This window comes from Diadema setosum, chromosome 18 (assembly GCF_964275005.1).
Source record: "Diadema setosum chromosome 18, eeDiaSeto1, whole genome shotgun sequence".
Classification (NCBI taxonomy): domain Eukaryota; kingdom Metazoa; phylum Echinodermata; class Echinoidea; order Diadematoida; family Diadematidae; genus Diadema; species Diadema setosum.
In genome coordinates, this window is record NC_092702.1 from 14,742,534 (window position 1) to 14,768,290 (window position 25,757).

At 38.4% G+C, this 25,757-nt stretch overlaps 1 protein-coding gene across 1 annotated transcript; it reads left to right on the forward strand.

Moving 5' to 3' along the window:
* The first annotated feature begins 13,903 nt into the window (after positions 1 to 13,903).
* LOC140242124 (uncharacterized) lies at positions 13,904 to 17,516 on the forward strand. Its single transcript, XM_072321891.1, has 4 exons — positions 13,904 to 14,264; positions 14,755 to 15,224; positions 16,127 to 16,559; positions 17,046 to 17,516. The coding sequence occupies exons 1-4, from the start codon at positions 13,904 to 13,906 to the stop codon at positions 17,510 to 17,512; spliced, it is 1,731 nt and encodes a 576-aa protein (XP_072177992.1). The 3' UTR covers positions 17,513 to 17,516.
* Positions 17,517 to 25,757: the final 8,241 nt, after the last annotated feature.

The window sequence follows — 25,757 nt, forward strand, 5'->3', positions numbered from 1 at the left end:
CGTTGGCTCGGAACCCTTTGCATATTATGCAAATGAGGCCCAGACTATGTACATGGTGAAATGTTTGCATCGCACTAGTGACATTGTAAACGTAAGTTTCAACACTTTCGGTGTTCCAATCTGAAAACTAGAAACCTAATTTTCATGAAAACACTGTATTTTTATCATAATGGGAGCTAATTTGCATATTATGGAAATTTAGCCACTTTGCCCCACTGGATTTCTTGGGAATTTTAGTATGGTGTTTAGGAGCTCATAACAAGTATAGCACTGCAGTGGAATTCCTACTGTTGCAATTAGTGTTTGGTGAAACCCTATTTTGACTGGACTAATGTGATCTATGACAAAATGTGTATCCGGTGTCTGTTAACAGTGCGTCATTTCTTTCAGAAGTAGAGTATTTGTTGTAGTAGTCCATCGAGTATAATGAGCTCGCTCTGGTATCGTACAGCAGTTCATGCAGGACCCGTTTCACCAACATTGATTTCAGTGAGATCAGTGCCACTAGTGTTTTCAGTTTCACTTAGCAAGTCCTCGTGACTGAAACATACCAATCAGAAAAGTGAGATAGCGAGACTGAAACCAGTGAAGTGAAACTGAAACCAATGAAACGTTTGTTGAAACACCCTACAGGACTGCAAGAAAGGAAAAGGCATGAACTAGCCATTTTTATTGGGATTGGGGCGGAGGTAGAGGAGGGTCTCATTTTATGAGAAATTGACTTAATCTATGGTCTGTGCCTAATTGACTTGAACGAAATGTCAGCTTGTGTCACATGCAAAACAAAAAACAAAAAAAAAATCCAGCTACTGGGATGGAATATACAATATAATACACCACTAATAATGAAAATTGTGATTTCTGGACAGCTGTGTTATAATGGCTACAGGCAAGTTTGAGTGTAACCATGGTAGCTATGGTCTCTAACAGGTTAGGTCTCAACTCCAGTCAATTAAATAGCTATGAATATGCATACTTATGTAAATTTAAAATGGTGTTTAACGTTGAGAAGGTGTTGCATTTTTTTGTTTGAGAAAAACATTGTTTTTAGCATAAAGTTTCCATAAAAATGACCTAATTTGGGCTCAGATTTTTTGAAAAAGAGGTCACAAATGTGCCCAATTTTGTGTGAAGAAAGGCAGGAAATAAGAAATACATACACAAGAAACTTATCTCATGATTAAAGGGACTGTACAGTACTGGTTGAGGTAGGGATTCATGTTTTGAACATTCCTAAGTGAGGTAATGAAAAGCCTCCTAGGAACAGGTTATAAAAGAGAATGGAATTTTAAAAAGGATTCAACGTTTATTTGATGAAAATTGGTTTTCAAATGGCTGAGATATCAAAAAAAGTGCTGATAATAAAAGGCGACATGCCACAACTTTATTAGGATCTCTTTGTTTCACCTTGTCATTGGATATCTCAGCCATTTCAAAACCGATTTTCATCTAATAAACTTTTGATACCCCTTAGAACTGCATGCTCTTTGACATCTTACAGAATGGTTTCTGAATATCTCGCCAAACGTTAAAAGTTAAATCTTCACCTCGACCAGAACTGTACACACCCTTTAATGTCAGTTGTATAATGAACACTCGGGTATCCTAAAATTCCCATTCATTTATCTGGTTAAGGTGGCCATGTTGATGATGTTATTTTGGCATGTTCCGAAGCAGAACTGGGTAAATCTTAGTGGTAAGTTTGTTAAGACATATATGTATACTTTCAAATACAAAACTTGTTTGTTATACGATAGTTGCCAGTTGACCCCAAAATTCAGCCTCAATTCCCTGGCCTATAGACTTACAGTTGAAATCAACTACTAGTGTATAATCAATTTTAAACAGGGCCCCAGTATTACGAAATCCTATTGTTCGATTCAAGCTATTCGCATGCCCTCGATCGAAAACGTGCACCGTATGCCCGAATAGTATACTAGTACTGTACTGTTCTGCTATGTGAACTAATGATTTTTTTTCCTACTCGCGCCCCCCCCCCCCCCAGCAGCGCGCTGCAAAAACTACTACCCTGACCTCAAAATTGATATGAAGATTAGTATAAATTCCGTGTGATGGTTGGTAATCATTCAAAGAATTTGATACTCTTCATTCAAATTTGACATTCAAATCATGATAAGTGAACAATTGTATCAAATATTACATTTTAAGGAGATTCTGACATTTCCATCATGCGTTGCCTTGGTAACAGATTTTTTTTTTTTTTTGCCACCATGGGACACTCTTTGACCTGTTAATGCATTTTTTTTTAAAATTCTACCCACAATACTGGTCTAGATGACCCACTTTATCACATCCAACTTCATTCTCATGCTTTCGGAACCAAAATATGATGACTGAAATGTTTAAATGAGATTATTCAACAATAGAGGGCGTACATCACACTCCCACCTGCATATTCTTGACATGCTTGAATGTCAACTTTGGATGGCCGTAACTTTCTTATTATTTGTGCAATATCTATGAAATTTTCACATTGTATTGCATACATGTTTAGTATAACTTTGAAGAATATTCACACAAATTGAATATGTTTTGGTATGATTTAGAGATAGATAAGTTTTATGGTAAAATTGCATTTTTGCTAAAAAAATGTCAAAAAATTGAATTCTAGCCTCAAAATTAATATGAAGATTGGTATAACCCCCTACATAATTGGTATCATCATATAGATAATTTAATTTTCTTTAATTTGACACCAAAGCCATGATAATTGAACAATCTTATCAAAGGTTACATGTATTTTTATGAGATACTGACATTTTCACCATGCGTTACCATGGAAACGGATTTTTGACCACTATGGGACACGCTTTGACCTGTTAACATTGCATTTTTGAAATCTACGCACAAAACTGGTCTAGATGAAGTAGATTAAAAAAATATATGTTTGGGGTGCATGGGAACCCCTTCCTCCTACTAGACTAGTTGACTTGTACTGAATCAAAATGAATGTAATGAAGCATATGGAAACCGTGCTGTCCAGAGTATAATAGTGTGTCAGCATAATTGTCTGTGTTACATAATATTGTATAATCCTGAGCAAGTTGAAATAAATAAATAGATAACAAACAAGCAGATATGTCATTCTTGTCCGTTGCTGAATATTCTCCAACATCTTGTATGTGAAGTTAAATAATATGTCTATGGTAGACTGTGTGTGTGTCTTTGAACAATGTGTGTATGTAAAGGAATGCATTTCAGTTTGTGATTCCGAAAAAAAAATTAAAGCTTCAAAATTCCTCCCAATGAATCACTAGCCGCATTCACAAAGTAGCAGGTTATCGATCGCTTGGAAACTCGAGTTTTTTCTGCAACCGTTCACACGTACAGAAATGATCCTCTTAATTGCCGATCGATTAAATCAATTAAGCTATAGTTCTTTCGCCTCACATTGGTGTGGAGAGCACGCTGTTGTGACCTGTACTTTGAATGATGGGATATAAAAATTCGAGTTTATTTGGTCGACCGTTCACACTTCACCGCGGGGTAAATTAGCGCGCTAATTCAGAAATAAGAGAAACATTTCTTGGGTTTAGCACTGCGCTGCTGTTTGCGCTAATTTGTGAATTGTTTTGCGTCCACATGTGCAAAAACTCGGGTTTGCGAGCGGGTTACAAATCTCGAGTTTTGTAACCCGCTGATTTGTATGATATCCCCTACTATTCATAATCTTCCCTGGACGTGAGTATAGCGTACAATAATGGTGGTGATGATGATGATAATGATAACAATAATATCAATGATAATAATAATGATAATAATAATAATAATAATAATAATAATAATAATAATAATGATAATGATAATGATAATAATGATAATAATAATAATAATAATAATAATAATAATGATAATAATGATGATAATAATGATAATAATAATAATAATAATAATAATAATAATAATAACAATAATAATAATAGCAATAATCTTCAACGATAGCCTTTTCAATATTGCCACTATTGTGCCTGAAATCCCTGCATTTGCAGGTACCCCGATACTGTATTTCCAGGTCTCCATTAATACGCGCGTGTGGAGGGAATTACTACTTTGAGGAGTAATGCACCAGACAGGATTCAAGCCTTAACGACTACACCACGGTCACCACGTTAAGCAGATTATTATATTTCTAAATCCTATGTGCGATTCTTTAGAATTTTATCTATTTATTATTTTTTTTTTGATAAAATTGTTTCACAGTAGCGTATTTACAATTACCCAACGAGGAATGATGTAAATGAAATTGTATAAGAAAGAATGTACACATCCCTGTGGCGATGTCATAAAGAATGATAACAATAGTAGGCCTACTAATAAAACTGAATGTAACACACACGTTATCATGAATATTTCAACAGCAGATTATTTTTTTCCCAAAAGAAAAGACCCCAAAAAGAAATCACAATATACAAGGTTTTGTGTCTATTGCTGTTACGTTTTTTTTTTATGCCTCCGCCACGAAGTGGTGCCGGAGGCATTATGTTTTCGGGTTGTCCGTCCGTCCGTCCGTAATGAATTTTGTGGACAAGGTAACTATCAAAACCTGTTGAGGTATCCTAATGAAACTTGGCATGTATGTGTATTAGGGGGTGAAGTTGTGCCTATCAACTTTTGGGTGCACATGCTCAAGGTCAAAGGTCAAAAGGTCAAGGTCAAATACATAAAATTTCACTATTTCCACCATATCTATTGAATGCCTGAAGATATTTTCTTGAAACTTAGTGTATACATGTATTACCCAATTAAGATTCTCTGGTGAAAGTTTGCATCATGAAGTCAAAGGTCAAAGGTCAAAAGGTCAGGGTCAAATACATGAAATTTCACTATTTTCGCCATATCTATTGAATGCCTGAAGATATTTTCTTGAAACTTAGTGTATACATGTATTACCCAATTAAGATTCTCTGGTGAAAGTTTGGGTCATGAGGTCAAAGGTCAAAGGTCAAAAGGTCAAGTAAAAATATCAAAACTTCTTTTTTTTCTCCGTGCCTTGGAAAATTGTTCAAGTTATCTTCATGGAACATAGTATATACATGTACTGACTGGAAGTGATTATCTAGAGAATGTAGGGTTCACGGGGTCAAAGGTCAGGGATCAAAGGTCAAGTGCAACACTTCAAAATTTTACTATTTCCCTCATATTTATGCAATGCCAGCAGGGTTATTATTTTTTTACACTTGGTGTATGCATGTGTAACCTAATAGAAATTCTCTGGAAAGTTTTTTTTTTCTTCTTTTTTTGCCTCAAAGGTCAAAAGGTCAAAGATCAAGTGAAAGTGCTGTACTAACTTTTTCCTCCATATCTCGAAGTGGCTCAAGTTATCTTGAAACTTAGTACATATATTATGCATGTTCTACCTAAAAGTGATTATCTTATGAATTTTAGGGTCAAGGGCCAGATGAAAATGGTAACAATTTACTATTCAATTCAGAAATTGCACTTTTTCTCCACACCTGTACCTTGAAAATTACTCAATGCCTAAATGTATGAATGGGTCAAAGTCGAGTTAAAGTCCTTAAATCCCTGGATACATGCTCTCCTATTCATCCAATTAAACGTAGGTCAAGGAAGGTGAACATTCAACACATTTGTGACAAACTTGTCATTTCAATATTTTGCCAATTTTGTGAAAATGTAATCACACATTGTCCACATGTACTATCTAGACCTATTGGGAAAATCATGCATTATGGCGGAGGCATACCAGTCGCCAAAGCGACATTTCTAGTTTTTTTTTTGGTTTCGTTGTTTGTTTTTTTCTCACCTGAGGAAAAAAAAAAGTCTCAAGTGAGCTACTACGATTATTCATCGCCCAACTTTCGCCGTGCGTCGTGCTAAACCTTTTCTCCTTTTTTTACGTTTTTTACGGTGACCTGGTGGCGATTCGAGTCTCCCAAGTCGCGCGCGGCTCCAGATGCCTCCGCGATTTCGCGGAGACCCATTGGCGACCTACCGGAGACGTCGTGGCGACGTCTCTGAGCAAATAAATTTATCATCTTATTTGGAGACATCTCTGAAGTTGTTGAGAACGCAACAAGCCTTTTCTTCATATGTGTGTGTGCAGTGTGTGTGTGTGTGTGTGTGTGTGTGTGTGTGTGTTGGTCTTTCGAGTCGCACGTTAAGTCTTATCCAGTGAGATAGACTCTACCAATAGGTTGCTGTCAGGCGGATGTGCTGGCAAGCACGATTAAGAATTATATGAAGAATCATTATGTCACGGCAGATCAATTCAAACCAACATACCTGTTCCCATGGTAAATTACCGGTTTTATTTTTTTCTGTTCACACACAAAGTCGTACTAGGAAGTGTCTCATACCATACCTGGAGCTTTGGAGATGATCCCTGAATGCTGATACATTGTATCAAAAGAAGGTTCACACTTACTAGTAATTGGCATCTGGGGAGTGGTAGGAGGACGCTCTTAAAGGCGCTTGCTCCAACCGGGGCCACGCATTGCCTCCTCAGACCTGCTGGTGTGCGGTTCATTTACTCGCTCTTCAACTGGACGGAAGTCGTCGTCGAGTGAAGCACTCACTTCGTCTTTTTTCTAAGTAAGTCCTGTATAACTGGTAAGACAAATTTCAGTGCATAAAGCTATGTATGACCAAGGAGGTTCAAGAGATGGAGTTCCAATTGACTGTGATAATTCAAATAGTTGTAAATTTTCTATTGATTTACAATGAGAATTCCACAGGTGTTATTGTGCCTTTGATGATCGGGGTTCAATTCCGCCTTCTTACTGAGCAATCTGAAGATTCGTTTTGAACGTTAATGTAATGTTGGTTATATTTTACTCGTTTGTCTATTAAATAAAAACAAATATCACTTAATGACAAAACATATAAAACAAAAGTCAATACCGTCCAGAAATATGTGCAAAAGTATAAATCAGAGCTCCATCATGTGATAGGGTTTAAACTATACCCTCCTGGAAAGCCGATTTTATCATACCTTTCCGCATGATTCAGACAAATAAAACTGGATTTGGAAAATTTGTCAAGTACAATTTTTTATTGCAAGATAAATAAGATTGGAGCCGAAGTATGTCTAATCGAGTAATTTTCATTTCTATTTATCATTTTTGCTAAATTTCTATTCGCCCATCCCTATATGTCTTTACCATTATGATAACACCTATCTTTTATGAGTAGGGATGGTGAAAAGCAATAAGCATAAAAAAGACATAGTTTCCTTATTCAAGTAATTAGCGATTATGCAATGAGACACGAGTTGATTGTCTTCGTATCTGTGCGGCGGATCCAGTTTGGCACATGCTTTTAATATTTTCGAGTGGCGGCATCGAACATGGATTCTAAGGAATGACAGTTGTGACTCCATTCTTTTGAACCTCCTTGGTCTGACAAGGGAGGTGTTCATAGAGAGGTGTTATCAAAATAGTCGAAAAAAGTACACGTTCTGAAAAAAGTGAGTAAAGAGGCTTTATATTTTGAGGTCTTTTTAACTGCTTAATCTCACCAGGCTGTGGGCTGCAATTAATGGTACAGACAAAAATCAAGATGTGAAACTCTATAGCAACCTCACTAAAGAGATCATCAGATCAAATCGAAATTTTGCACTTTCCATCAGCATATTCTTTTCATGACTAATGCTAACTCTCAAAGCAGCATCTTTTCCACTATTTATGAGAGTTGAAAGAGGAGAGTGTGTATACGGGTTTGTAAGAAATGAAAATCACTCTATCCTACAAAAATGTGTTCTACTAAAATGCTAAAAATCATTAAAAATGATCTTGAAGAAGAAATCTTCTTTCAAAAAAAAAAAGTCGACAACTTAAAATTGACTAGGTTGACCCGTTTCACCTACTTTGAGCCCTCAAATGTAATCAGGGTGTGCGAGTTTTTTGTTGGTTTTGTGATGTAAGTCACCTATACTATTATCTTTCTATGACATATTTGACGGAATTTGTGCTTTGTGGTGTTTTTTACAATGGTTTAAAAAAATTGATTTTATTGAAAAAGGTATAAACTTAATTGTACAAGTGCGAACAGCCTATTATCAGATAGTCACACTCTATTAAAACCCTTTTCGATAGTCACACATTATCAAAACCCTTTTTGATAGTCACACTCTATTAAAACCCTCATGAATATTGAATTGTGACATTACTGGTAGCTATCTGCGATTGTCCTGAAAACTGCTGAAGCAGGGCGAGGGTGTGCATTTTTATATGATTCCTCAATCATTCCTCATTGTTACGCCTTACCTGCCTTTGAATGATCATGATTTTGAATGGACATGCTTCATGATCTTCTGCGGTTAATGCTCCGAATAGTGGCACCAGTAATATCCAACCAACTCAATATAAGTTTTACAAAATGATAACAAAAGAATGGGGACAAAATACATCGACATTGTGGAACGTGGCTTCATTGTCATAATGTCCGGGTAAAGTGCTGTGTGTGTGTGGGTGTGTGTGTGTGTGTGTGTATGTGTGTGTGCGCGCGCGCGTGTGTGTGTGTGTGTATGTTTGTGTGCTCTTGCCTATGGAGTCATAGGGATGGGGAGGGCGTGGCTTGTGATAGCATGGGGTGACACATTTTGCTCCTGAGACAATTACTCCAAGATCTAGGATGAGAATAAGGGTTGTGACATAATTTTAGGTTTAGTTTGATGTGAAGATATGCTTGTGGGTAGAATTTATGCTTGGATTAGTGTGCAGATGTTTCATGAGAGCAATTGTCGCAGGAGCAAATGTCATGGAACCATTGCAGAGAGTGTTAGGAAATACAATGAATGCTGTGACTGTGTTCTGATTAGCTGAGAGGAAATATGTCAGAAAAAATATCCGGAAAACACTTCATGAAATGCCCACCTGAACAGCCTAAAACATCTGAGCTAAATACTTTAGCTAAATGATTACATTCTTTGTATTATTAAAAACAGACGAGACACAAAGTATTTCCTTGAGCTTTGTTGTCATTTCCCCTTTCCTATTCATACTTCTATTCGCTTTACAAAGTTTGAAAGATTTGGTTAGAGTGAAGAAAAATATATCTTTATATTTTAATAGATCTTGCTTTGCTGTTCATCATCTTCCATTAATTGTCTTCCTATTCGTCTTTCTACCTCTGACTTTTTATTTCCGGGTTATTCATATTCTTTGCTCTCCTCTCATAAACATGACTTGCACACTCGAAAGCACACTTTCATTTTTGTTAAAGGACGTGCACGTATATTAGGGGCGCTTTTAAAGAGCATTAAACTATAATCAAATCATTGTGAAATAAACATTGACTTGAATTCACGTTAGCTCAGTTCCACGCGGCGGATGAAATATCTTTATGTCCTGCGTATATTTCAGTTCGAGTGTGTCGAAAGGCACGTCTTACTGGATTTTCAACATTATACCAAACCAAACAGAATTACCTCAGAAGTGTTTCTAGTTTTCCCACTTTTTCAAATGTATTGGAAACTAATTGTGTATAATTGCTAACTTTTCTTCTTCTGAATTATCTTTCTACTTTTAATCAAATATTCCGTTGGCGGTGTGTTATTTGTCCTCCCTAAAATGTAATTTCTTAACCAAAACTATTACACGATTATCTATTTAGCTTTTCCTTTGTATGGTAAATTGATACAAAAAAATCTCTTCCCAACTCAACTGTTGCAAATCAACATAATAATTACAAAAAAAAAATCCTAGTAAATTCATATGTATAAAATAAGCGCTTTCAAATCTCTTCCTCTTAATGGCAAAGGGGACATAGATTATCATTTACAAATTTAAATTTGTATAAGTAATGATTTGTAGGCACTATTCCACGCAATAATCTAAATTGAATATCTCTCAAAACAGAACTCAAGGACCATGATACTTCTCGCTCTAATAAAAAAAAAAAGATTGATACCTTCGCTTCTTCACCGATTCAGCATAGGGCCAAGATATCTGTGGAGGTAATATTATCCAGCAGAAGGATTTTCCTCACATTTCTCATAAAAGTAATTTCATCAACGCTTGTATCATTCTCTACATCTATGTTCTCTGTATTCCCTTTCCACCCAGCTGGAAGTGCTTCATAATTATATTCTTCGAATACTCAAAACATCTGAATAATTAAGTCCGTTCTTGTAATAATCCATATATGGATATAACTCTGCATTCATATCCACTATGTGTTCCAATCTGAAACACTTTTTTGAAAAACACGTTGTGGCGGGTATTGATCGCTGACAAAGCCTATCGATCGAAAATAGCTATTTAAAAGACGTGATCGATATATACCAGGCTCCGTAAGAATACTAAAAATGTATGTCGCCAAAACAAAGCTGGATAAAGGAATTTGATTTGCAAAGCGGTGCGACCAACCTTGAGTTTTTGTTGAGGAGTTTTGTGCGGGCCTCGATGGTTCTTACCTTATGAACAAACCAGAGAGAACCGTGGTCCAGACGTATCGACTTCTCGAACATTCATAAGACGTATGGATTAACTAGACGTATTGATCTGAGTCCAGACGCAACACGCCTTTATTCAATAATCGTATGGGAGCATTAAGTCCAAGGAGATTCACGAGAATGGAGTCACAACTCACGACGGTCCCATTTTCTTTGAATCCATGTTCGATGCCGCCACACGAAAATGTTTAAAGCAAACAGGATCTGCCACTCAGATAGGAAGACAACTGACTCGCGTCTCATTGCATAATCACCAGCCACGGTTAACTCAGGACATCTCTTTTAATAATAATAATAATAATAATAATAGCTGGTTTTTATATAGCGCATTTCACACACTTCAGGGTTTCAATGCGCTTTACAGACTATTATTACCCCGGTCACTGGATACATTATTTCCAACCAGCACTAACAGTGCTCATTCTCCACTCCCTGGGGAGCATTCCAGCCAGTCGCAGCCATTTTTACAGGCGCGCACATGCTGATCAACCAACATAAGCTTTCTCATCCTACCGGGTACCCATTTATACTCCTGGGTGGAGAGCAGCAATGTGGATAAAGTGCCTTGCTGAAGGGCAAACGTGTCGGGCTTGGCATGGGCTCGAACCCACGAACCATACCACGCTCATGTCGTTCACAGACGAGCGCTCTTATCCACTCAGCCACGACACCTCCACAGGTAATTTAATGGTAATTACTTTTCGCCATATCTACATAGGTGAGATTGATAGGTGATTATTCATAATAATGGTAAAGAAATGGGATGCGCGAATCGAAATTGCACAAAAAATGATTAAATAACAATGACAATTCCCCGACTGGACATGCCTGGACACTAATCTGATTCATCTCTTAAAAAAGAATTGTACTTGAAGATTATTCCATATCAGTTGAATCAGTGGGAATCAGTGGGAATCCTACGGAAAGGAGGGTACAGGTTTAAACACATTCACATGATACAGCTCTGATTCACTTTTTTTGCACTTGTTTGGTATTCCATCTCATTTGATAAATAAAAAAGCAAAATATATAGCCGAGTATACATTACATTAACGTTTAAAACGAAATTTCAGATTGCTCAGCAAGACGGCGGCATGATCGAACCCCAATCATCAAAGGCACATAAACACCTGAGGAATTCTTTTGTTCATCAATGGAAAACTAATAATTGTTTTAATAATTACAGCCAGGTGGAGCTCCATCTCTTGAACCGCCTTAATTGTTCAGACGTCGCGCTCGCTTAGAATCTCTCCGTTGCGCAGTACGAACTTGGTGCGGGCTTTGCGCTTGGTGTTTATACTCTGTGCTTATACTCTGGGATATTATCTGTAGTGGAAGTCACGCCCTAGAAGCCCCGCCTATTTATGCGACGTATGGATATGTAACAGCTTTCAGACCAAACAAACAAACAAACAAACAAAAAAACCCCAAACAAAAAGGTCATATGGGTATAGCATAATCGTCCGAAACGATGCTCAAAACATCATTCAAAGGTACTATATATCATTGGGAGCACTGATCTAAAAAATGTTCTAGACATCACATCTGATGCATATGTGCACGTCAGTTGTATCACAAAGCATCCCACCATGGAAAAATTTCGCAATACAGCCTAAAATATAAATAGACATCACTTTTTGTCATTAAACCATACAAAAGACGATTTAGTCTAGAAAATTTTTTATTGTAAATATTGTTCCCATTTTATATATTTAACTTTACTTAATATTAATTATGCTGATTCAGTTTTTCACATTGGTTGTTTATATTCCTAACTCACATTTTGGAACTATTCTGAAGCACTAAAGCTGGATTTTTGTTTCATCTGCAAATGGTAAATAATGCCCTTAATTTAAAAAAAAGTGTTAATTGAAAACTGATGTATCAATATGCGAATATTCAGACAGGAAGAAAAAAACCTTGCTGTTATCCATACATCATAAGCCATACGTCGTATAGCGATACGAGAACTCTCTCATCTGAAAGGGTGGTGAGGCCCACATTCGCTTTGAGGAAACCAAAATTCATAAAGTTGACAGTGTAAGAGGTGGGAAGAGCAGCTATATAGAAACAGTACAAAAGGTAAAAGGCGATCAACAACTTAGGCAGTGTGAATATAATATTAATAAATTCAAACTTTAAGGTGATTAGGCGATGACTGCTACCAAATTCAGCAGGAAAAATGTCACGCCAAATTATCAAACACAAAGTTACATAACAATCAGCCTTCTCCGAAAATCCATTTACAAGCATGAGCTTTGTTTTTACCGGCAGAAATATCTTCCTTCATGGAAAGTTGGATGAATTTCAGTGTAGACTTAGACACAAACATACGTACACAAACATACACTTTTTTCTTGTTGTCAAAAATCTTTATTTATTTTTATTTTTTTGCATACAATCACCTTGAATGTATGCATATAATATACATACACACATAATTATGCGGCATAATTGCGATTGACAATTGGACAGGTGCTGTTTTGGCCTCCATAATCCCCCCCCCCCCAAGCGTCTGAGCAAGTAAATATTGAGCACATTGTTCCACGTGATGTCTGTTATTTAGGGGGAAATATGAAAACGTCTGGGAGATCGTTACCTATTTGTTATAGTACTACATTGATATTTTACTGGAAAATCAGGGGGAAAGAGATAATCACTTCCTACGCTCTAACAGAATATTTCTTATTCTAAATAGTTATGGATTTATGTTCACCTATTCCCCGTTTTGCCTTATACTCACTAATTCATCTCTTGCCCCCACCCCCAATTAACTACTTTGACAAGGCAGGGGAATGTTGTACAGCATTTGACATGTTCATGCAATGATGACAACCAGTGGACAATTTTGAAATAACAGACAAGAATAACGTCGTTTCGGCAGTTGAAGAGAAAGAGGTCGAATCAGAAACACTATTTTGTGCTCTCTTGGAATAAAGAGAAATATTGTGTGTGTGTGTGTGTGTGAGAGAGAGAGAGAGAGAGAGACTGTGATATAGATGGATAAATAAGAGAAGGATCATGATAGGGGAAGAGAGAGGCGTAAAGGAGATGAAAAAGATATATGTCGGAAAGATATTCAATTCAATTCAAATCAAACTTATTTATATTTTGGACAGAACATAATATCAATGACGCTCACTTCCCTCATTTTGTGACAAAGGATAGAACTTCAGTTATCAGTCACTATTCAAACTACCTGTTTGTCAGAAGAGAAGTAGTCCTATGTCCGTGGATCAGTGATCCAAGAGTGGTACAAATGAGGGGGTCAACAATTACTCCGAGTCGATCACTGCATTTCGAGCAAGAATCTTGATGACTATGCTCCAAATCCGAGGTCCTCTTATTCTACCAAATCTCTTTTTCAAGCCTTGGGGCTGGGATGGGAGGACTTTATGTGGGCTTTGCAGATGTTGACTTAATGGCTTCTATATCTTTCCTCTCTTTGAGATCAAATTGCCTAGAAGAATGGCTTCTGGAAAGAAGCGAAAGCTTGATGCCAACCAGCATACGCTTGCACGGAAACACGCACTTGTTGAGCGCTACGAGAACGATGCTCGAAGAGCCGTGGAGAAGTACCAGACTCTCCGTGACCTGGACATCTTTGTTCTGGACAATTCGATCCGGGAGAGCACCGTAGGGCAACTGAGGGGCCACACCCTGGAAAACAAGTGGAAGATTTACAACGAGGTGAAGAAGTGCGGCTTCAAGCACACCATCGTGGCCTCCTTCTCCCACATGACCCGCGTGGATGATGTCTTCATCATGCAGCTGAAGGAAAAGGGGGAGGATCCAGAGGGCCTCTGGGCTTTCTCAGAAATCACAGAAAGTACGTAATATCTTTAGCTTCCAAAATTTCTAAAACATCTGTAAAACCGTTGTTAAAAAATGCTCCTCATTACAGAAGTGTTAAAGATACAGATCGATAAATTCTAATTTCGACATGCCTTGTAAAAGACAACAAGGGCCAGAAAGCTGTTTGTTACAGTGCGTTAGGTATCAAAACGACAGAGGACAAAAGAGATCCACCACAGTTTCTCAATATTGGTGTAGCAATACAGTGCTGATGTATCATTTCACGCCACCAGGAGTAAAAATGACCATTTATCAATATTAGGAAAACATGCAATCAGCTTTAATGGGTAAATCAATATAGATATGACCACATTTCTCTATGGGAAGAGGAAGAACTAGTCACTTTAAAAAAAAAGAGACATTGTTTACTATGTAATTGCTTGTATCAACTCTCGAAAAATACATAAACACAAGTTTCCAATTTGAAAGTAGTGCTCACTTTGGTGTCATGTCTTAATTAACAGGTACCAAGGGCAAGGTACCCGACTTCGAGAATGTACCGGTAGGTATCAGAAAACTAAAACCAGCGGGCCTCTACAGCGTTATCTTTGAAGTCGATCTTGGTGATACGGTATACGACTTCACCAAGTTTTCCATAGATGACATGTGTCAGTTGCTCAGCAAATGGAACGACTGGTGTTTCGACAATCTCAGCCCGAAGGCAAAGGTGATGTTCAGCTTCCGCGACTTACCCGACGTCATGCCCGAAGACAGCGACCGAGTGTTCAAGGTCACCAATTTCCTGGCCAGGCTTCCGCCAAATCGGCGTCCCTTTGGTATGATGTTTGAGGAGCCAAGGGGAAAGTCCGTACCGGAGGAGTGCGGCATGTGGGCCAAGTACATCCGGTTGATCATGGACGCCAATGACTGGAAAGGTCACTTGCTCGCTCACGTCCACGAGAAGTTTGGCCTCTGTGATATGACAGCACTACAGGTAAGTCAACATTGTCCAGACATTTCCACCGTGAGGTAGCAGAGTAAAACGTAGTGAACCGCGGAGGATCCGTTGAGAAAAGACCTACTCATTAAACCTAGCAACACATCCACTTGCCCCCTCCCCCTAAAACAACAACGAAAAAACTTCAAGTAATGGTTAAGGTTGGCGAGTAGGTTGGGTAATATGAAGCTAAAAGTGGAATGAAAAAAACAAAACAACGGGGTCATCCCACAAGACCGACACCCATGAGTCATACAGCCCACGAGTCCTACAGTCCTCGAGGTCGACACTAGGCAAATGCAGCCCCTGAGACCGACAGAAGGTAAAAACAACCCACGAGTTCGACAGATACAACACGGGGTTTAATGTGTCGGTTTCGTGGGCTTTGTTTGCTTAGTGTCAAACTCATGGGCTGTGTGACTCGTGGGATGTATAACTCGTAGGCTGTATGACTCGTAGGTGTTGGTCTCATGACGTGCACCCGAAAACGGCATCATAAGCACAACGACCTTGGTCACAAAAAAAAATTATTTCCTCGCCGTTGAGTAACGTTTATAATATCGTTGTATTCCATAACCTTAGTACTGTGTTTAACGGTTCGCCGTTTGGCACAGATGTCTGGACACGAATCGTCCTAATGGATAGAAATTACCAACCCTCCTCCTCCCCCCCCCCCCCACCCCATTGTGTCGCCATGACCTTCGTATTGGAATGAAGTACGCTGCTTCACGCGTGTATTCTGACAAATCTCACGAAAGTTTACGAGTGATGATGAAAAAAAAAGCCAAGTACCTGAGCACACTAGGTTTAAAAACAATCTAGCATGGTGAATCGTCCTCATGTGTAAAGAAGCGGTAAATGGTGGGTTTATCTTATTCCGTGAATTATTTGCGTTTCAGATTCTGATGGATGGCGCTGATGGCGTCTGGGCCAGTGTCTGTGCTGAGGGTGCATCCATGGGTAACGCCCCGTCCTGCGTAACCCTCCTGAACCTCATCCGTCTCGGCAACAAGAAGGTATTGAAAAAATTTAACTGCACCTACCTGCGACAAGCCGCCATTAATGTGACCAGGATCACCACGGGAATGGATCCCCACATCAAACAACCAGTCTTTGGTGCTAGAGCTGTAGACTTTGTCTTCGATCTCAAGCCCGAGGAGTTCGACTTCGCAACCTTCTTTGGTGAGGAAGCTCCCGTTCGCATCACGACTATGGCCAGCAAGGAGATGATCCAAAAGCGACTTGTCGATCTCTTTGGAAAGGACCCACAGTTTACCTTGGATCTGGCATACAAAATGAAGGAGCTCATCCTTAAAGATCTTCGGAGTGGCAGGTGAGAAAATTGTGTTGATTTTTTTTTTAATCCTGCTCTGCTTCTTCTACTTCTGTTTCAGATCAAAAACTGCAGCTAAACTAGATTCGTGAACTCGCCATATGAAAATGTCACATTATTAACATCAAATTAAAATCGATAAATCACGTTCTGAAATGCATCCCTTTGTTTTACTTTACTCATGTTACTACTGAAAAGGACAACTTCATATTGTCGCTGGCATAGTTATCAAAAACCTTGTGTTTTGCCTAAGTCCGAAAGATCTGAACAATCAACTGCAATCTCATTTTATCTTCATTATTCATACCATTATGTAAACAAGATATCAACGTAGCGCGGTAGGACTTAAATGTATGTCTTACTCCATACATTTGCAAATTTGCATAGCTTTTGAATGAAGTGTAACAACGCTGAACTTGACACAGTGGATGTCGTCGCACTTTATGCATATCATGGTTTCTATCATTCCACTTTGCAATGCATCGGGAAGGAGGAATACATGAGCATGGTGGGGTTGGCCTTGCTGCTCGATCGAGCCGGCGGGAAGTTGAACGTCCGAATGCGAGATGCCATCGATAACTTCAAACTGAAGACGCCTCACGCCCAGTCCTTGCTGGCAGAAATTCGCAAGACATGGGACGAGTGGGACTTAAAGGACAGGAAGAAGAGGGACAACATGCTCGAGTTCGACTCCTTCTACAACGGCTTCATGGCGCCCTACTTCTCCTGCTACCGCTGCTGGGACACCAAGAAAGCGCTTTCAGCCATCGATATGGACAACGATGGCGCCGTGGATTGGAACGAGTTCGAGACCTACCTGAAGTGGGCGCTTCATCAATATCCCAACATCAAGGATGCAGACGAGCTCCTGGATGTTGCCTTCAGGAAGGGAATCATCCCAGCGATGCGGGATGAGTACATAAAGAAATTTCCCTTTTGGTGGAGGAAATAAACTCGCAGAAATTAGACAGACAGAAAGCAATACTTTATTTTCTTTCAATTAAGTTCCTTTTACGGTAAATATAAACGTATACGGCAATTACAAGCAAAGATTTTAAATCTTAACTCACGGTTCATTTGGGGTCTTTTCGTGTCCGTTCTGGTTAATCTTATGTTCATTTTGTTAATCATATCATCAGCGCGATAGTACATAAGATGAGATGTGATATGCCTGCTTCTATGGACTCATGATTGCCTACACTTAGGTTTGAGCTTCTGGTTTTGCGTAAATGTTTCGCAAAGGAATCAACGTGATAGGATATTAGAATGCTGTGTGCGTGACTCTGTGTGAACTAACAAAGATTTACATCTATATATGGAATGTTGACCATAGTTACTAGAAAGTGAACACAAACAGATTATTTAAGAAGTTTCTTAGGGTTTTTACATTCAACTTCTAATGACAAACAGCAAAGAGGGGCTTTTCCCGCTCAAACTTGACTAACAAATTCTCTAAGATGGAGCCCCGCAGACAGTTTTATCTGATAGATTATGATCTATGAAGCCATACTGTAAACAAGACTTGGTTAATGGCATCACAACGTAAAAACGGCCCAGGGCCATAGAAATCGATGTCGGACCACCAATGTGCAAAAATGATTACTCTTGATGGGGCAATTTGGCAACTAAGATTCTAGTGTATACAGAACCACTTATAGCAATCACTTTAAAGCCCTTAAGATTTCATGAAGAATCAGCGAATTATCACAAAGACATAGTAACCCTACATTATGCATTTTTCGAGTCTTATTTATTGTTGGGATCACCAGCATCACACTGTGAGCATGGATTTCTGTGCATCAACTTCGCAGAGATTTGTGTGATTAAAAAAAAAAAAAAATGTTTTCCTTGGTGAAGTCATGTCTGTTTCCATATGTTGCGTATGTCCTTACGATTATAAACATTATGTACCATGCTCTTTCATTGATTGTCATTGCCTTTTCACTCACAGGTGATTGTGTTCAACAAACAAACTAACAATGGCTACCAAAAAAAAAAAAACAAGTAAAAAGTAGGACAACTCTTCAAACACATAGCTTAGGAAATCATCTTAACGATGAGTGGTACATAGTATACTAAGACAAGATGGACCTACGGGTACATGTATTAACAGCGCAGTGTTGATTCTCAATAGAGTCGCTTGACCGGACGGGTGTTGACTGCCTGTGTTGACTGCGAGAGGTGCATTTTCATTTCATTTCATTTCATTTCATTCATTTATTTAAGCACGGCAACATACTTCAGTCCGAAGACTGTTCTTCCGCAGGTCCGTGCGGATAAAATACAACATAGACAAATAGATATACAGAAATGAAAAAGAAAAAACAAAACTCATACATAAAAAAACATTATGTATTATGTAAAAATCATATTTTCTTGTAAGAGGATTTTTTTTTTTTTTTTTACGACACACAGTAAGCAAAACCCGTTTACAAATTTACAGAGTGAGGTCTGAGAAACCTGTATCACCTTTGTTGGATTTTTTTTTCCCCGGTGGACTTATTTTCTCCTTCTCAAAGGATGTTAAATTCCAGTGAACTTGTACTCAATCAAAAGTAATTCAAAAAAAAAAAACAGTTTGAAGTATGCCGTGCTGTCCAGAGATATGAGTGTGTCATTATAGAATCTGTATCACGTTGTTAGTTTTGATCCTTAGCAAGTTTAAATAAACAAATAACAAACAAGCAGAGATTTCGTATTTGTATTTATTCTATAACATATCTTGCATGTGACTAGACATGATATTTGCCTCCTTTCGTTTGTGTGTGTTTTTGTGTGTGCGTGTGTGTGCGTATGTATGTGTGTGTTTTTGTGTTGGTAAAAAAGGGGGGTGACTCCACTAAACCGACACCCACCAGTCATACCGTCCACGAGTTCGACACTGAAAACAGGTCCATGAGTCATACGTCATACAGTTCACGAGTCATACAGCCCATAAGTTCGACACAAGGTAAAAACAGCAGTTCGACAGATAAAACACGGCGCTTAATGTGTCGGTCTCATGGGCCTTGTTAGCTTAGTGTCGAACTGATGGGCTGTATGACTTGTGAGATGTATGACTCGTGGGCTATATGATTTGTGAATGTCGGTCTCGTGACGTGCAACCCCAAAAAATGCATGTCGACGTGTGATTGGGAAATCTGAATGACGCCAAACAAGAACTTCAATCTTGAAGGAACTCCTGCCAGAGAGCCACTATTCATAATGTCCTCGTTGTGAGTATAACGGAACAGTAATGTGGTCATATTTTTCAACCATTATAGCCTCTTCATTGTTGCCACTATTCTGCCTCTACACCCTGTATTGGCAGCTACCCCGATATGCCAGGTCTCCTTTCAAAGGCTTTACGAGAAGCATTTCGTGTAAACCATCTTGCTTAATAGGAACAACGCATTAGCCAGGATTCGAAAACAGGACATTCGATAAATATCAAGTCTTAAATGACAACACCACTGTATAACCATGTGAAGTAGATTAGTCAATTTCTAAATCCTGAAATGTCCAGTAGCGATGTTTTTTTGTTTTTTGTTTGTTTTGTTTGTTTGTTTTTGTTTGTTTGTTTTTTGTTTGTTTGTTTGTTTGTTTGTTTTTTTGTTTGGGGGGAGGGGTTCGGTGAAGTTCGGAAGTCCCAGTTTAACTGCTCAAAAGGACACAATTATAGTCATATTGCCCGGAAGAAGGTTACCACTGGTAAGTGACCGTACGACGGTAATCTTAAAATAATTTCCTTCTGTTTCATAGTAGCGTAGTTACACGTACCCTCGGAGGAATGCAATGTACATGTTAATTAATCAAACAAGTAATTAACGAGGAATAGAATCCACAAATCCCCTGGCGATGCCAGAAAGAATAATGACAACAATGATACTAACTTAGCTGAATAAAATACATATTTTGTCATAAATATTTTAACAGCAGATTACTTTTTTTCCCCAAAAAAGAGAAGACCCCTTTAAAAAAATTATAACATAAAAGTGAGTTTTGTGTTTTTTGTTCTTATTGTTGTTGTTACAGTTTTGTTTTGTTTTTGCTCACCTGAGGAAAAAAAAAAGCCTGAAGTGAGCTATTACGATTATTCATCGCCCAGCGTCCATCGTGCGTCGTGCTAAACTTTTTTAAAAACTTTTTCCACTTCTTCTTGAAAACGCCATGACGGATTTTCAGAAAACTTGACAAACTTATGGTAATAGTCTGCGAGAATGTATGGAAGGCAAACCTGCGATAGGGCGGTGAGATAGCTCAGTTGTTAGCGCGTCTACCTCACAATCCAAAGGACAATGGTTCGATTACCGGGTCCCACTGAGCAATGTTGTGTGTAATCATACCGTCACCTCTATATAGTAAGAGGCAAAACACTCGGTTGCTCGGATAGGACATAAAATGGAGGTCCCGTGTGTGAAAAAGCTACAACAACTCATGAACGTAAAAGATCCCGCTTCATTTATTCATCGCAAAGAGCGGAGTGTTTAGTCCGGTCAAGTGGTCCCGCCTTGCATCCGGCTAGACTCCATGGAAGACCAGGGCGCGGTTTTATCAAAAGATATAATCGATTTAAAATTTCCTTCACACACAGGCTACCATAGACCATTATGATTGAAATCAACTATATAATCAATTATAACTATCCGTAAAACAGGGTCTAGTTATTGCAGCTGAATATGAGCTATCCAGCCATCTTCTCAGATGGAAATGAAGCAAACAAACAACAAACTGCCATACTGAGGTGCGGGCGAGATCCCCTGGTCTCTTATTGGTCTCGTTAGGTCGATGTAATGCACTTTTACTAAATTGTCAAGGCTATGTACGCCTACCTGGGATAGAGGTCAAAGTGCACTCACATCATATTGCATGAAACCAGGGAGGTTTCCTCTCACCTCCCTGATAAAACCAAAAGGTCCTTCTGTGTAGCTCGATCTGGAAGGTAACCTAATTCGAAAACCAAAAGGAGCACATAATTGTGGTGTACGACAGGGCCGCAGGCAATGGTAATTAATTTTCTTCAAACACTTAACAGTTTTTTTTTTTATATATTTTTTTATATTGGGGGGATTCAAAAGTAAAAAAAGAATAAAAATAAAGTGGGCCTTTCGAGACAGAGAGGGTAATGAGTCTCGAAGGATCTATTTACTTATTTATTTATTCATTTTGATGGGGGGGGGGGGAGGGGACGCGCAAACGCGGGATCAAAGAGTGTTTGAGGGTGTGTTCCCCCTCCAAGAGAGGTTTTGCATTATAGAATTTAAAGCTAGAGTGCACCTTGATCGAATGGCATTATTTTTTATTTTTCGATTTTTTTATTGTTTGTTATTCAAATTTGCAAAGGAAAAGAACACTAAAAAATTACTGTTCTTTAATTTTCCAAGTGATTTCTCAATCATAATCGTTTATATATATATATATATATTGAAAATCTAATATCTGTATGAAACATTCGACTGTGCCAGGAGAGAGTGTGGGAAGTGGGTTTCCCCAATCCCAGACGATCCACGATTTCCAAGATTTGATATGGTGCATACTTTGGGTGAAAGATTTGAACAGTTATCGATGGAAAACAGTAAGACGATACGTTGGTTGTTCATCCAAGTTGTACCCCGGTTTACAGTCATGCGATCTGCACACATCGTGTCAAAACGATCAGACATATATGGAAGTCATCATGGAAATTGAAATGAGACACGCAACTCGACGGTGATAACATCGAAGAACTTTTAAGCCCTGCCGACAAATATCCAGATAGACCGAAAACAAGTGAACATATTTTCAAAATGAAAAGAGTAGAAACATGCGGAAACGAAGTGATATTTGTTCGCTTTTGCTTGCACATATATGACTACAGTGTAAGTCAACTTCGGGATACATTTGATGCGATTTTCTGTAATGAATAGGACATACGACATAAACTACATGGTGACAATGGCGAGTCAATCCTGGATGTTGGTCACTATCAAATTTGGTTTATGGTGCTATATGTGATCTATGCAAAGTTACACCGAGTGCTTCCAGCCGTTAACAGTAAGATGCTTGGGGACTTCTTTTTTCTTTAGCCAATTAAACGGTGAGTAATAAGAATTTTCCATGTACTCTATCCATATCTTGGGTCAATTACACTCAGCTGTTAAGATTTGCTATCTGGTAATTCGCTAGGGTAAAATATTGATTGCATGGCCTTCTGAAACAACAGTGCCAACGCTGCAAGGAAGGTTTACATGAGATGACTGAGTTTACGTCATTATTATCATGTTTGATATTTTCTACCTTTTTTCTATATTATAATGGACCGTTTTCAGTAATACCTACGATAGGAGGATCATCTTTTACGCGGTTACTATTCTAACAGACCTTATAGTTCAAAACAATCAGCAATACAGTGTACTAAATTATTGTTTATTACGAACAAATTCATGGAACACTTCCTAGTGCTTAATTTTCTTCCACATTCAATATACTTTGTGCATTTTTTTTTTTTTTTTGGTCTAACTATCGCTTTCCCCTTATCAGTTGATCCGTCAAAATGATTGCATATAAAACTGTATGAACTGTAACATTTCATCCATTTGTTATTTTTTTATTTCTGTTATGAAGAGTGGAATGACACTGACAGTAAACACACAATCGTACAGAGTTGTAGTGGGAGTGAGAAAACGTTCCCAGACTCTTCTCAACCGTTTGCGTGCTTCGATTGCCGATTAGCACAAGGGTTGATATTTGAGAGTTATGTTAAATAATTCCGTTGCTCTGTGGTTGGTTTTACCCTGGTAGGAACATTATGAAGTCAGTTGTGCCGATTAAATGCTGAGATTGCTAGGAACTTAATGATACCTCACAGCAAAAATGTCCATTGCCGCGCAATGCGATTGTATCTCCCGGCACTAGCAGCAGCTTTTGCTTCATCTTCACGTTTAAGCGAGGGACAAAAATCCCTTCCCCTTCTGAATATTGTGAAGACTAGACGCAGCTTCACAAAACAATATTTATGTATATAGATTAGAGTATAATGCATCTGTATACAAAATTCAAAAGTACTATCGGAAGATATGTCACCTGCATGCAGAGTGGCTACTGGATAGCCGCCAATGCCCAAGTCACACAGTTGCTCAAACAATGCTCTGCGTCTGGCGTTGCATAGTAAAAAGTGTAATTTTTAGAAGGACTTTTAGAGCGACTGTGTGACTGGGGCTTAAAATGTGAGAATTTTGACCATGTATAAGGAACACCAGGAGGAGCGTCAAAAACTGTGGAAGAGGAAACTATGATGTACACTATTTATAATCTTGAAGAAATCAGTCTAAATTGTGACTGTCAAGTGCATGCAAGACAGCAACCAATATGCGACATTTGACCTGTAAAAGATGGAACACTGGGGAAGCATCATAATAAAATTAGGAAGAGTAAAGTACATGTATGGTACTCCTTACAAATCTAAATGGAATCAACTGAAAAAAAAAGAAGGTGATTGCCGGAGAGGAAGCAAGACAAAAATTAAAATGTGATATTTTCCCCTGTAAAAAAAAAAAAGTGGATCCATAAGAGCATTACATTAAGTATAGACACATCCCAAATCTTTCGAGTTGTAGCTCATATCATGGTAGTCATTCATACCAAATTTGAACAAAATCCGTCAAGAAATGTAGTCTATAGAGCGCACACAAACCATCGAATAACAATATGACCTTTGACTCTATAAAAGGCGGAACACTGGGGGCAGCAGATCCAAAATCTATAGGCTTGTAGATTATATCATGGTAGACCTTCATACCAAATTTGAACAAAATCTGTCAAGAAATGTAACCTATGGAGGGCACACAACCCATCCACCAACAGCATGACCTTTGACCCTATAAAAGACGGAACACAGGGGGCAGCACATCCAAACTCTATAGGCTTGTAGATTAGAGTACATCATGATAAATCTTCATACCAAATTTGAACAAAATCCGTTAACAAATGTGACCTCCAGAGCGTACACAATCTATGCACAAAATAATGTTATGGCATTTTACCCTATAAAAGACGGAACGCTGGAGGCAGCATCACCCAAAGTTGCAGGTGTGGAGATCGTATAGTAGAGGTCATATTTCTTAATTGATTTTTTAAATCTTTTTAAAATGAGAAATTGCACATTCAAGAATCGTAAAACTTTTTTTAGGGACACTTTTGAAAATGATGCACATTGGGGGTTTTCCAAAATAAATCTTGCAGTGTTGATTAGTTCTACGTAAGATGAATACACAGATACAGACAGTTATCCTTTCATAAGGGGGTATCATCATCACCTTAATATTGTTTACAAAGTACTGTGAAAGACTGTGATTTATGAAACAGATTAACTTTATGTATTTTGAACTGTTTCAGTGGTAGCCAAAACAAAGAAATACATTATAATACCACAATCATTCAAAGTTGTGTGATAATGACTACTTTATTATTCATGAATTCAACTACTTTGTACTAAGATTTAGTATCGCAAAAACATGCATAATAAGAAAACAAAGTGTAGTTAAGCAGAGTTCGGGGGTGGGGGGAGGGTAGAGGGGGGAAGATTGAGGGGTTTGACAGAATAGACCAACATAAACCAGCAGAGCTTGTATGGGATGAATACTTCCCATTGACTTGTGTGCATTACATGCATACTCTATAGGGCTCACACGGGTAAATTTCCCCATGGAGACGTGTGTTAAAACTCAAAATGAAAAAAAAAGAAGAAAATCTGGGAAAATGAGGTGTTTCATCTTCACTAACCTGGATAAGTGAGATATACCCTTTTATCCATCAAATTTCCAAGGGGGGGGGTGGGGGGTTCTTCAGGTCAAACTCTGTCCAAGGGTTCGCAAAGCCAGACTTCGAGTTCTTTTCACTCAAAAAAAAATCACCTGTTTTCTGTACGTGCACCCAATGAAATATAGTCCCTTCAAATTCCATGAGAAATGCTTTCATCTTCCAACCAAAATGCAGTTTGTAGGGGAATTCATACTCAATATCTGCAGCTATTCAGTCTTTCGCCAAACTGCATTTCTGATTTTTAATTAATTTTATTCTTCATTTGTTTTTGTGAAGGGGGCAAGGACATTCCATTTTATTTACAGGTGTGAGCCCTATAAACCTCCATACAAAATTTCAAAGAAATCCATCAAGGTTTGTGGCCGCTAGAGTGCACACAAGAATGTGACACTGCGGCGGCGTACCGCTGCTGCAGCTGC

Bases quoted from the DNA above. Each gene is read 5' to 3' on its own strand.
- LOC140242124 (XM_072321891.1), top strand. From the start codon at position 13,904: ATGGCTTCTGGAAAGAAGCGAAAGCTTGATGCCAACCAGCATACGCTT. The intron at 15,225-16,126 runs GTAAGTCAACAT...TTTGCGTTTCAG, and splicing joins GTGATATGACAGCACTACAG to ATTCTGATGGATGGCGCTGA. The intron at 16,560-17,045 runs GGTGAGAAAATT...TGCAATGCATCG, and splicing joins TAAAGATCTTCGGAGTGGCA to GGAAGGAGGAATACATGAGC.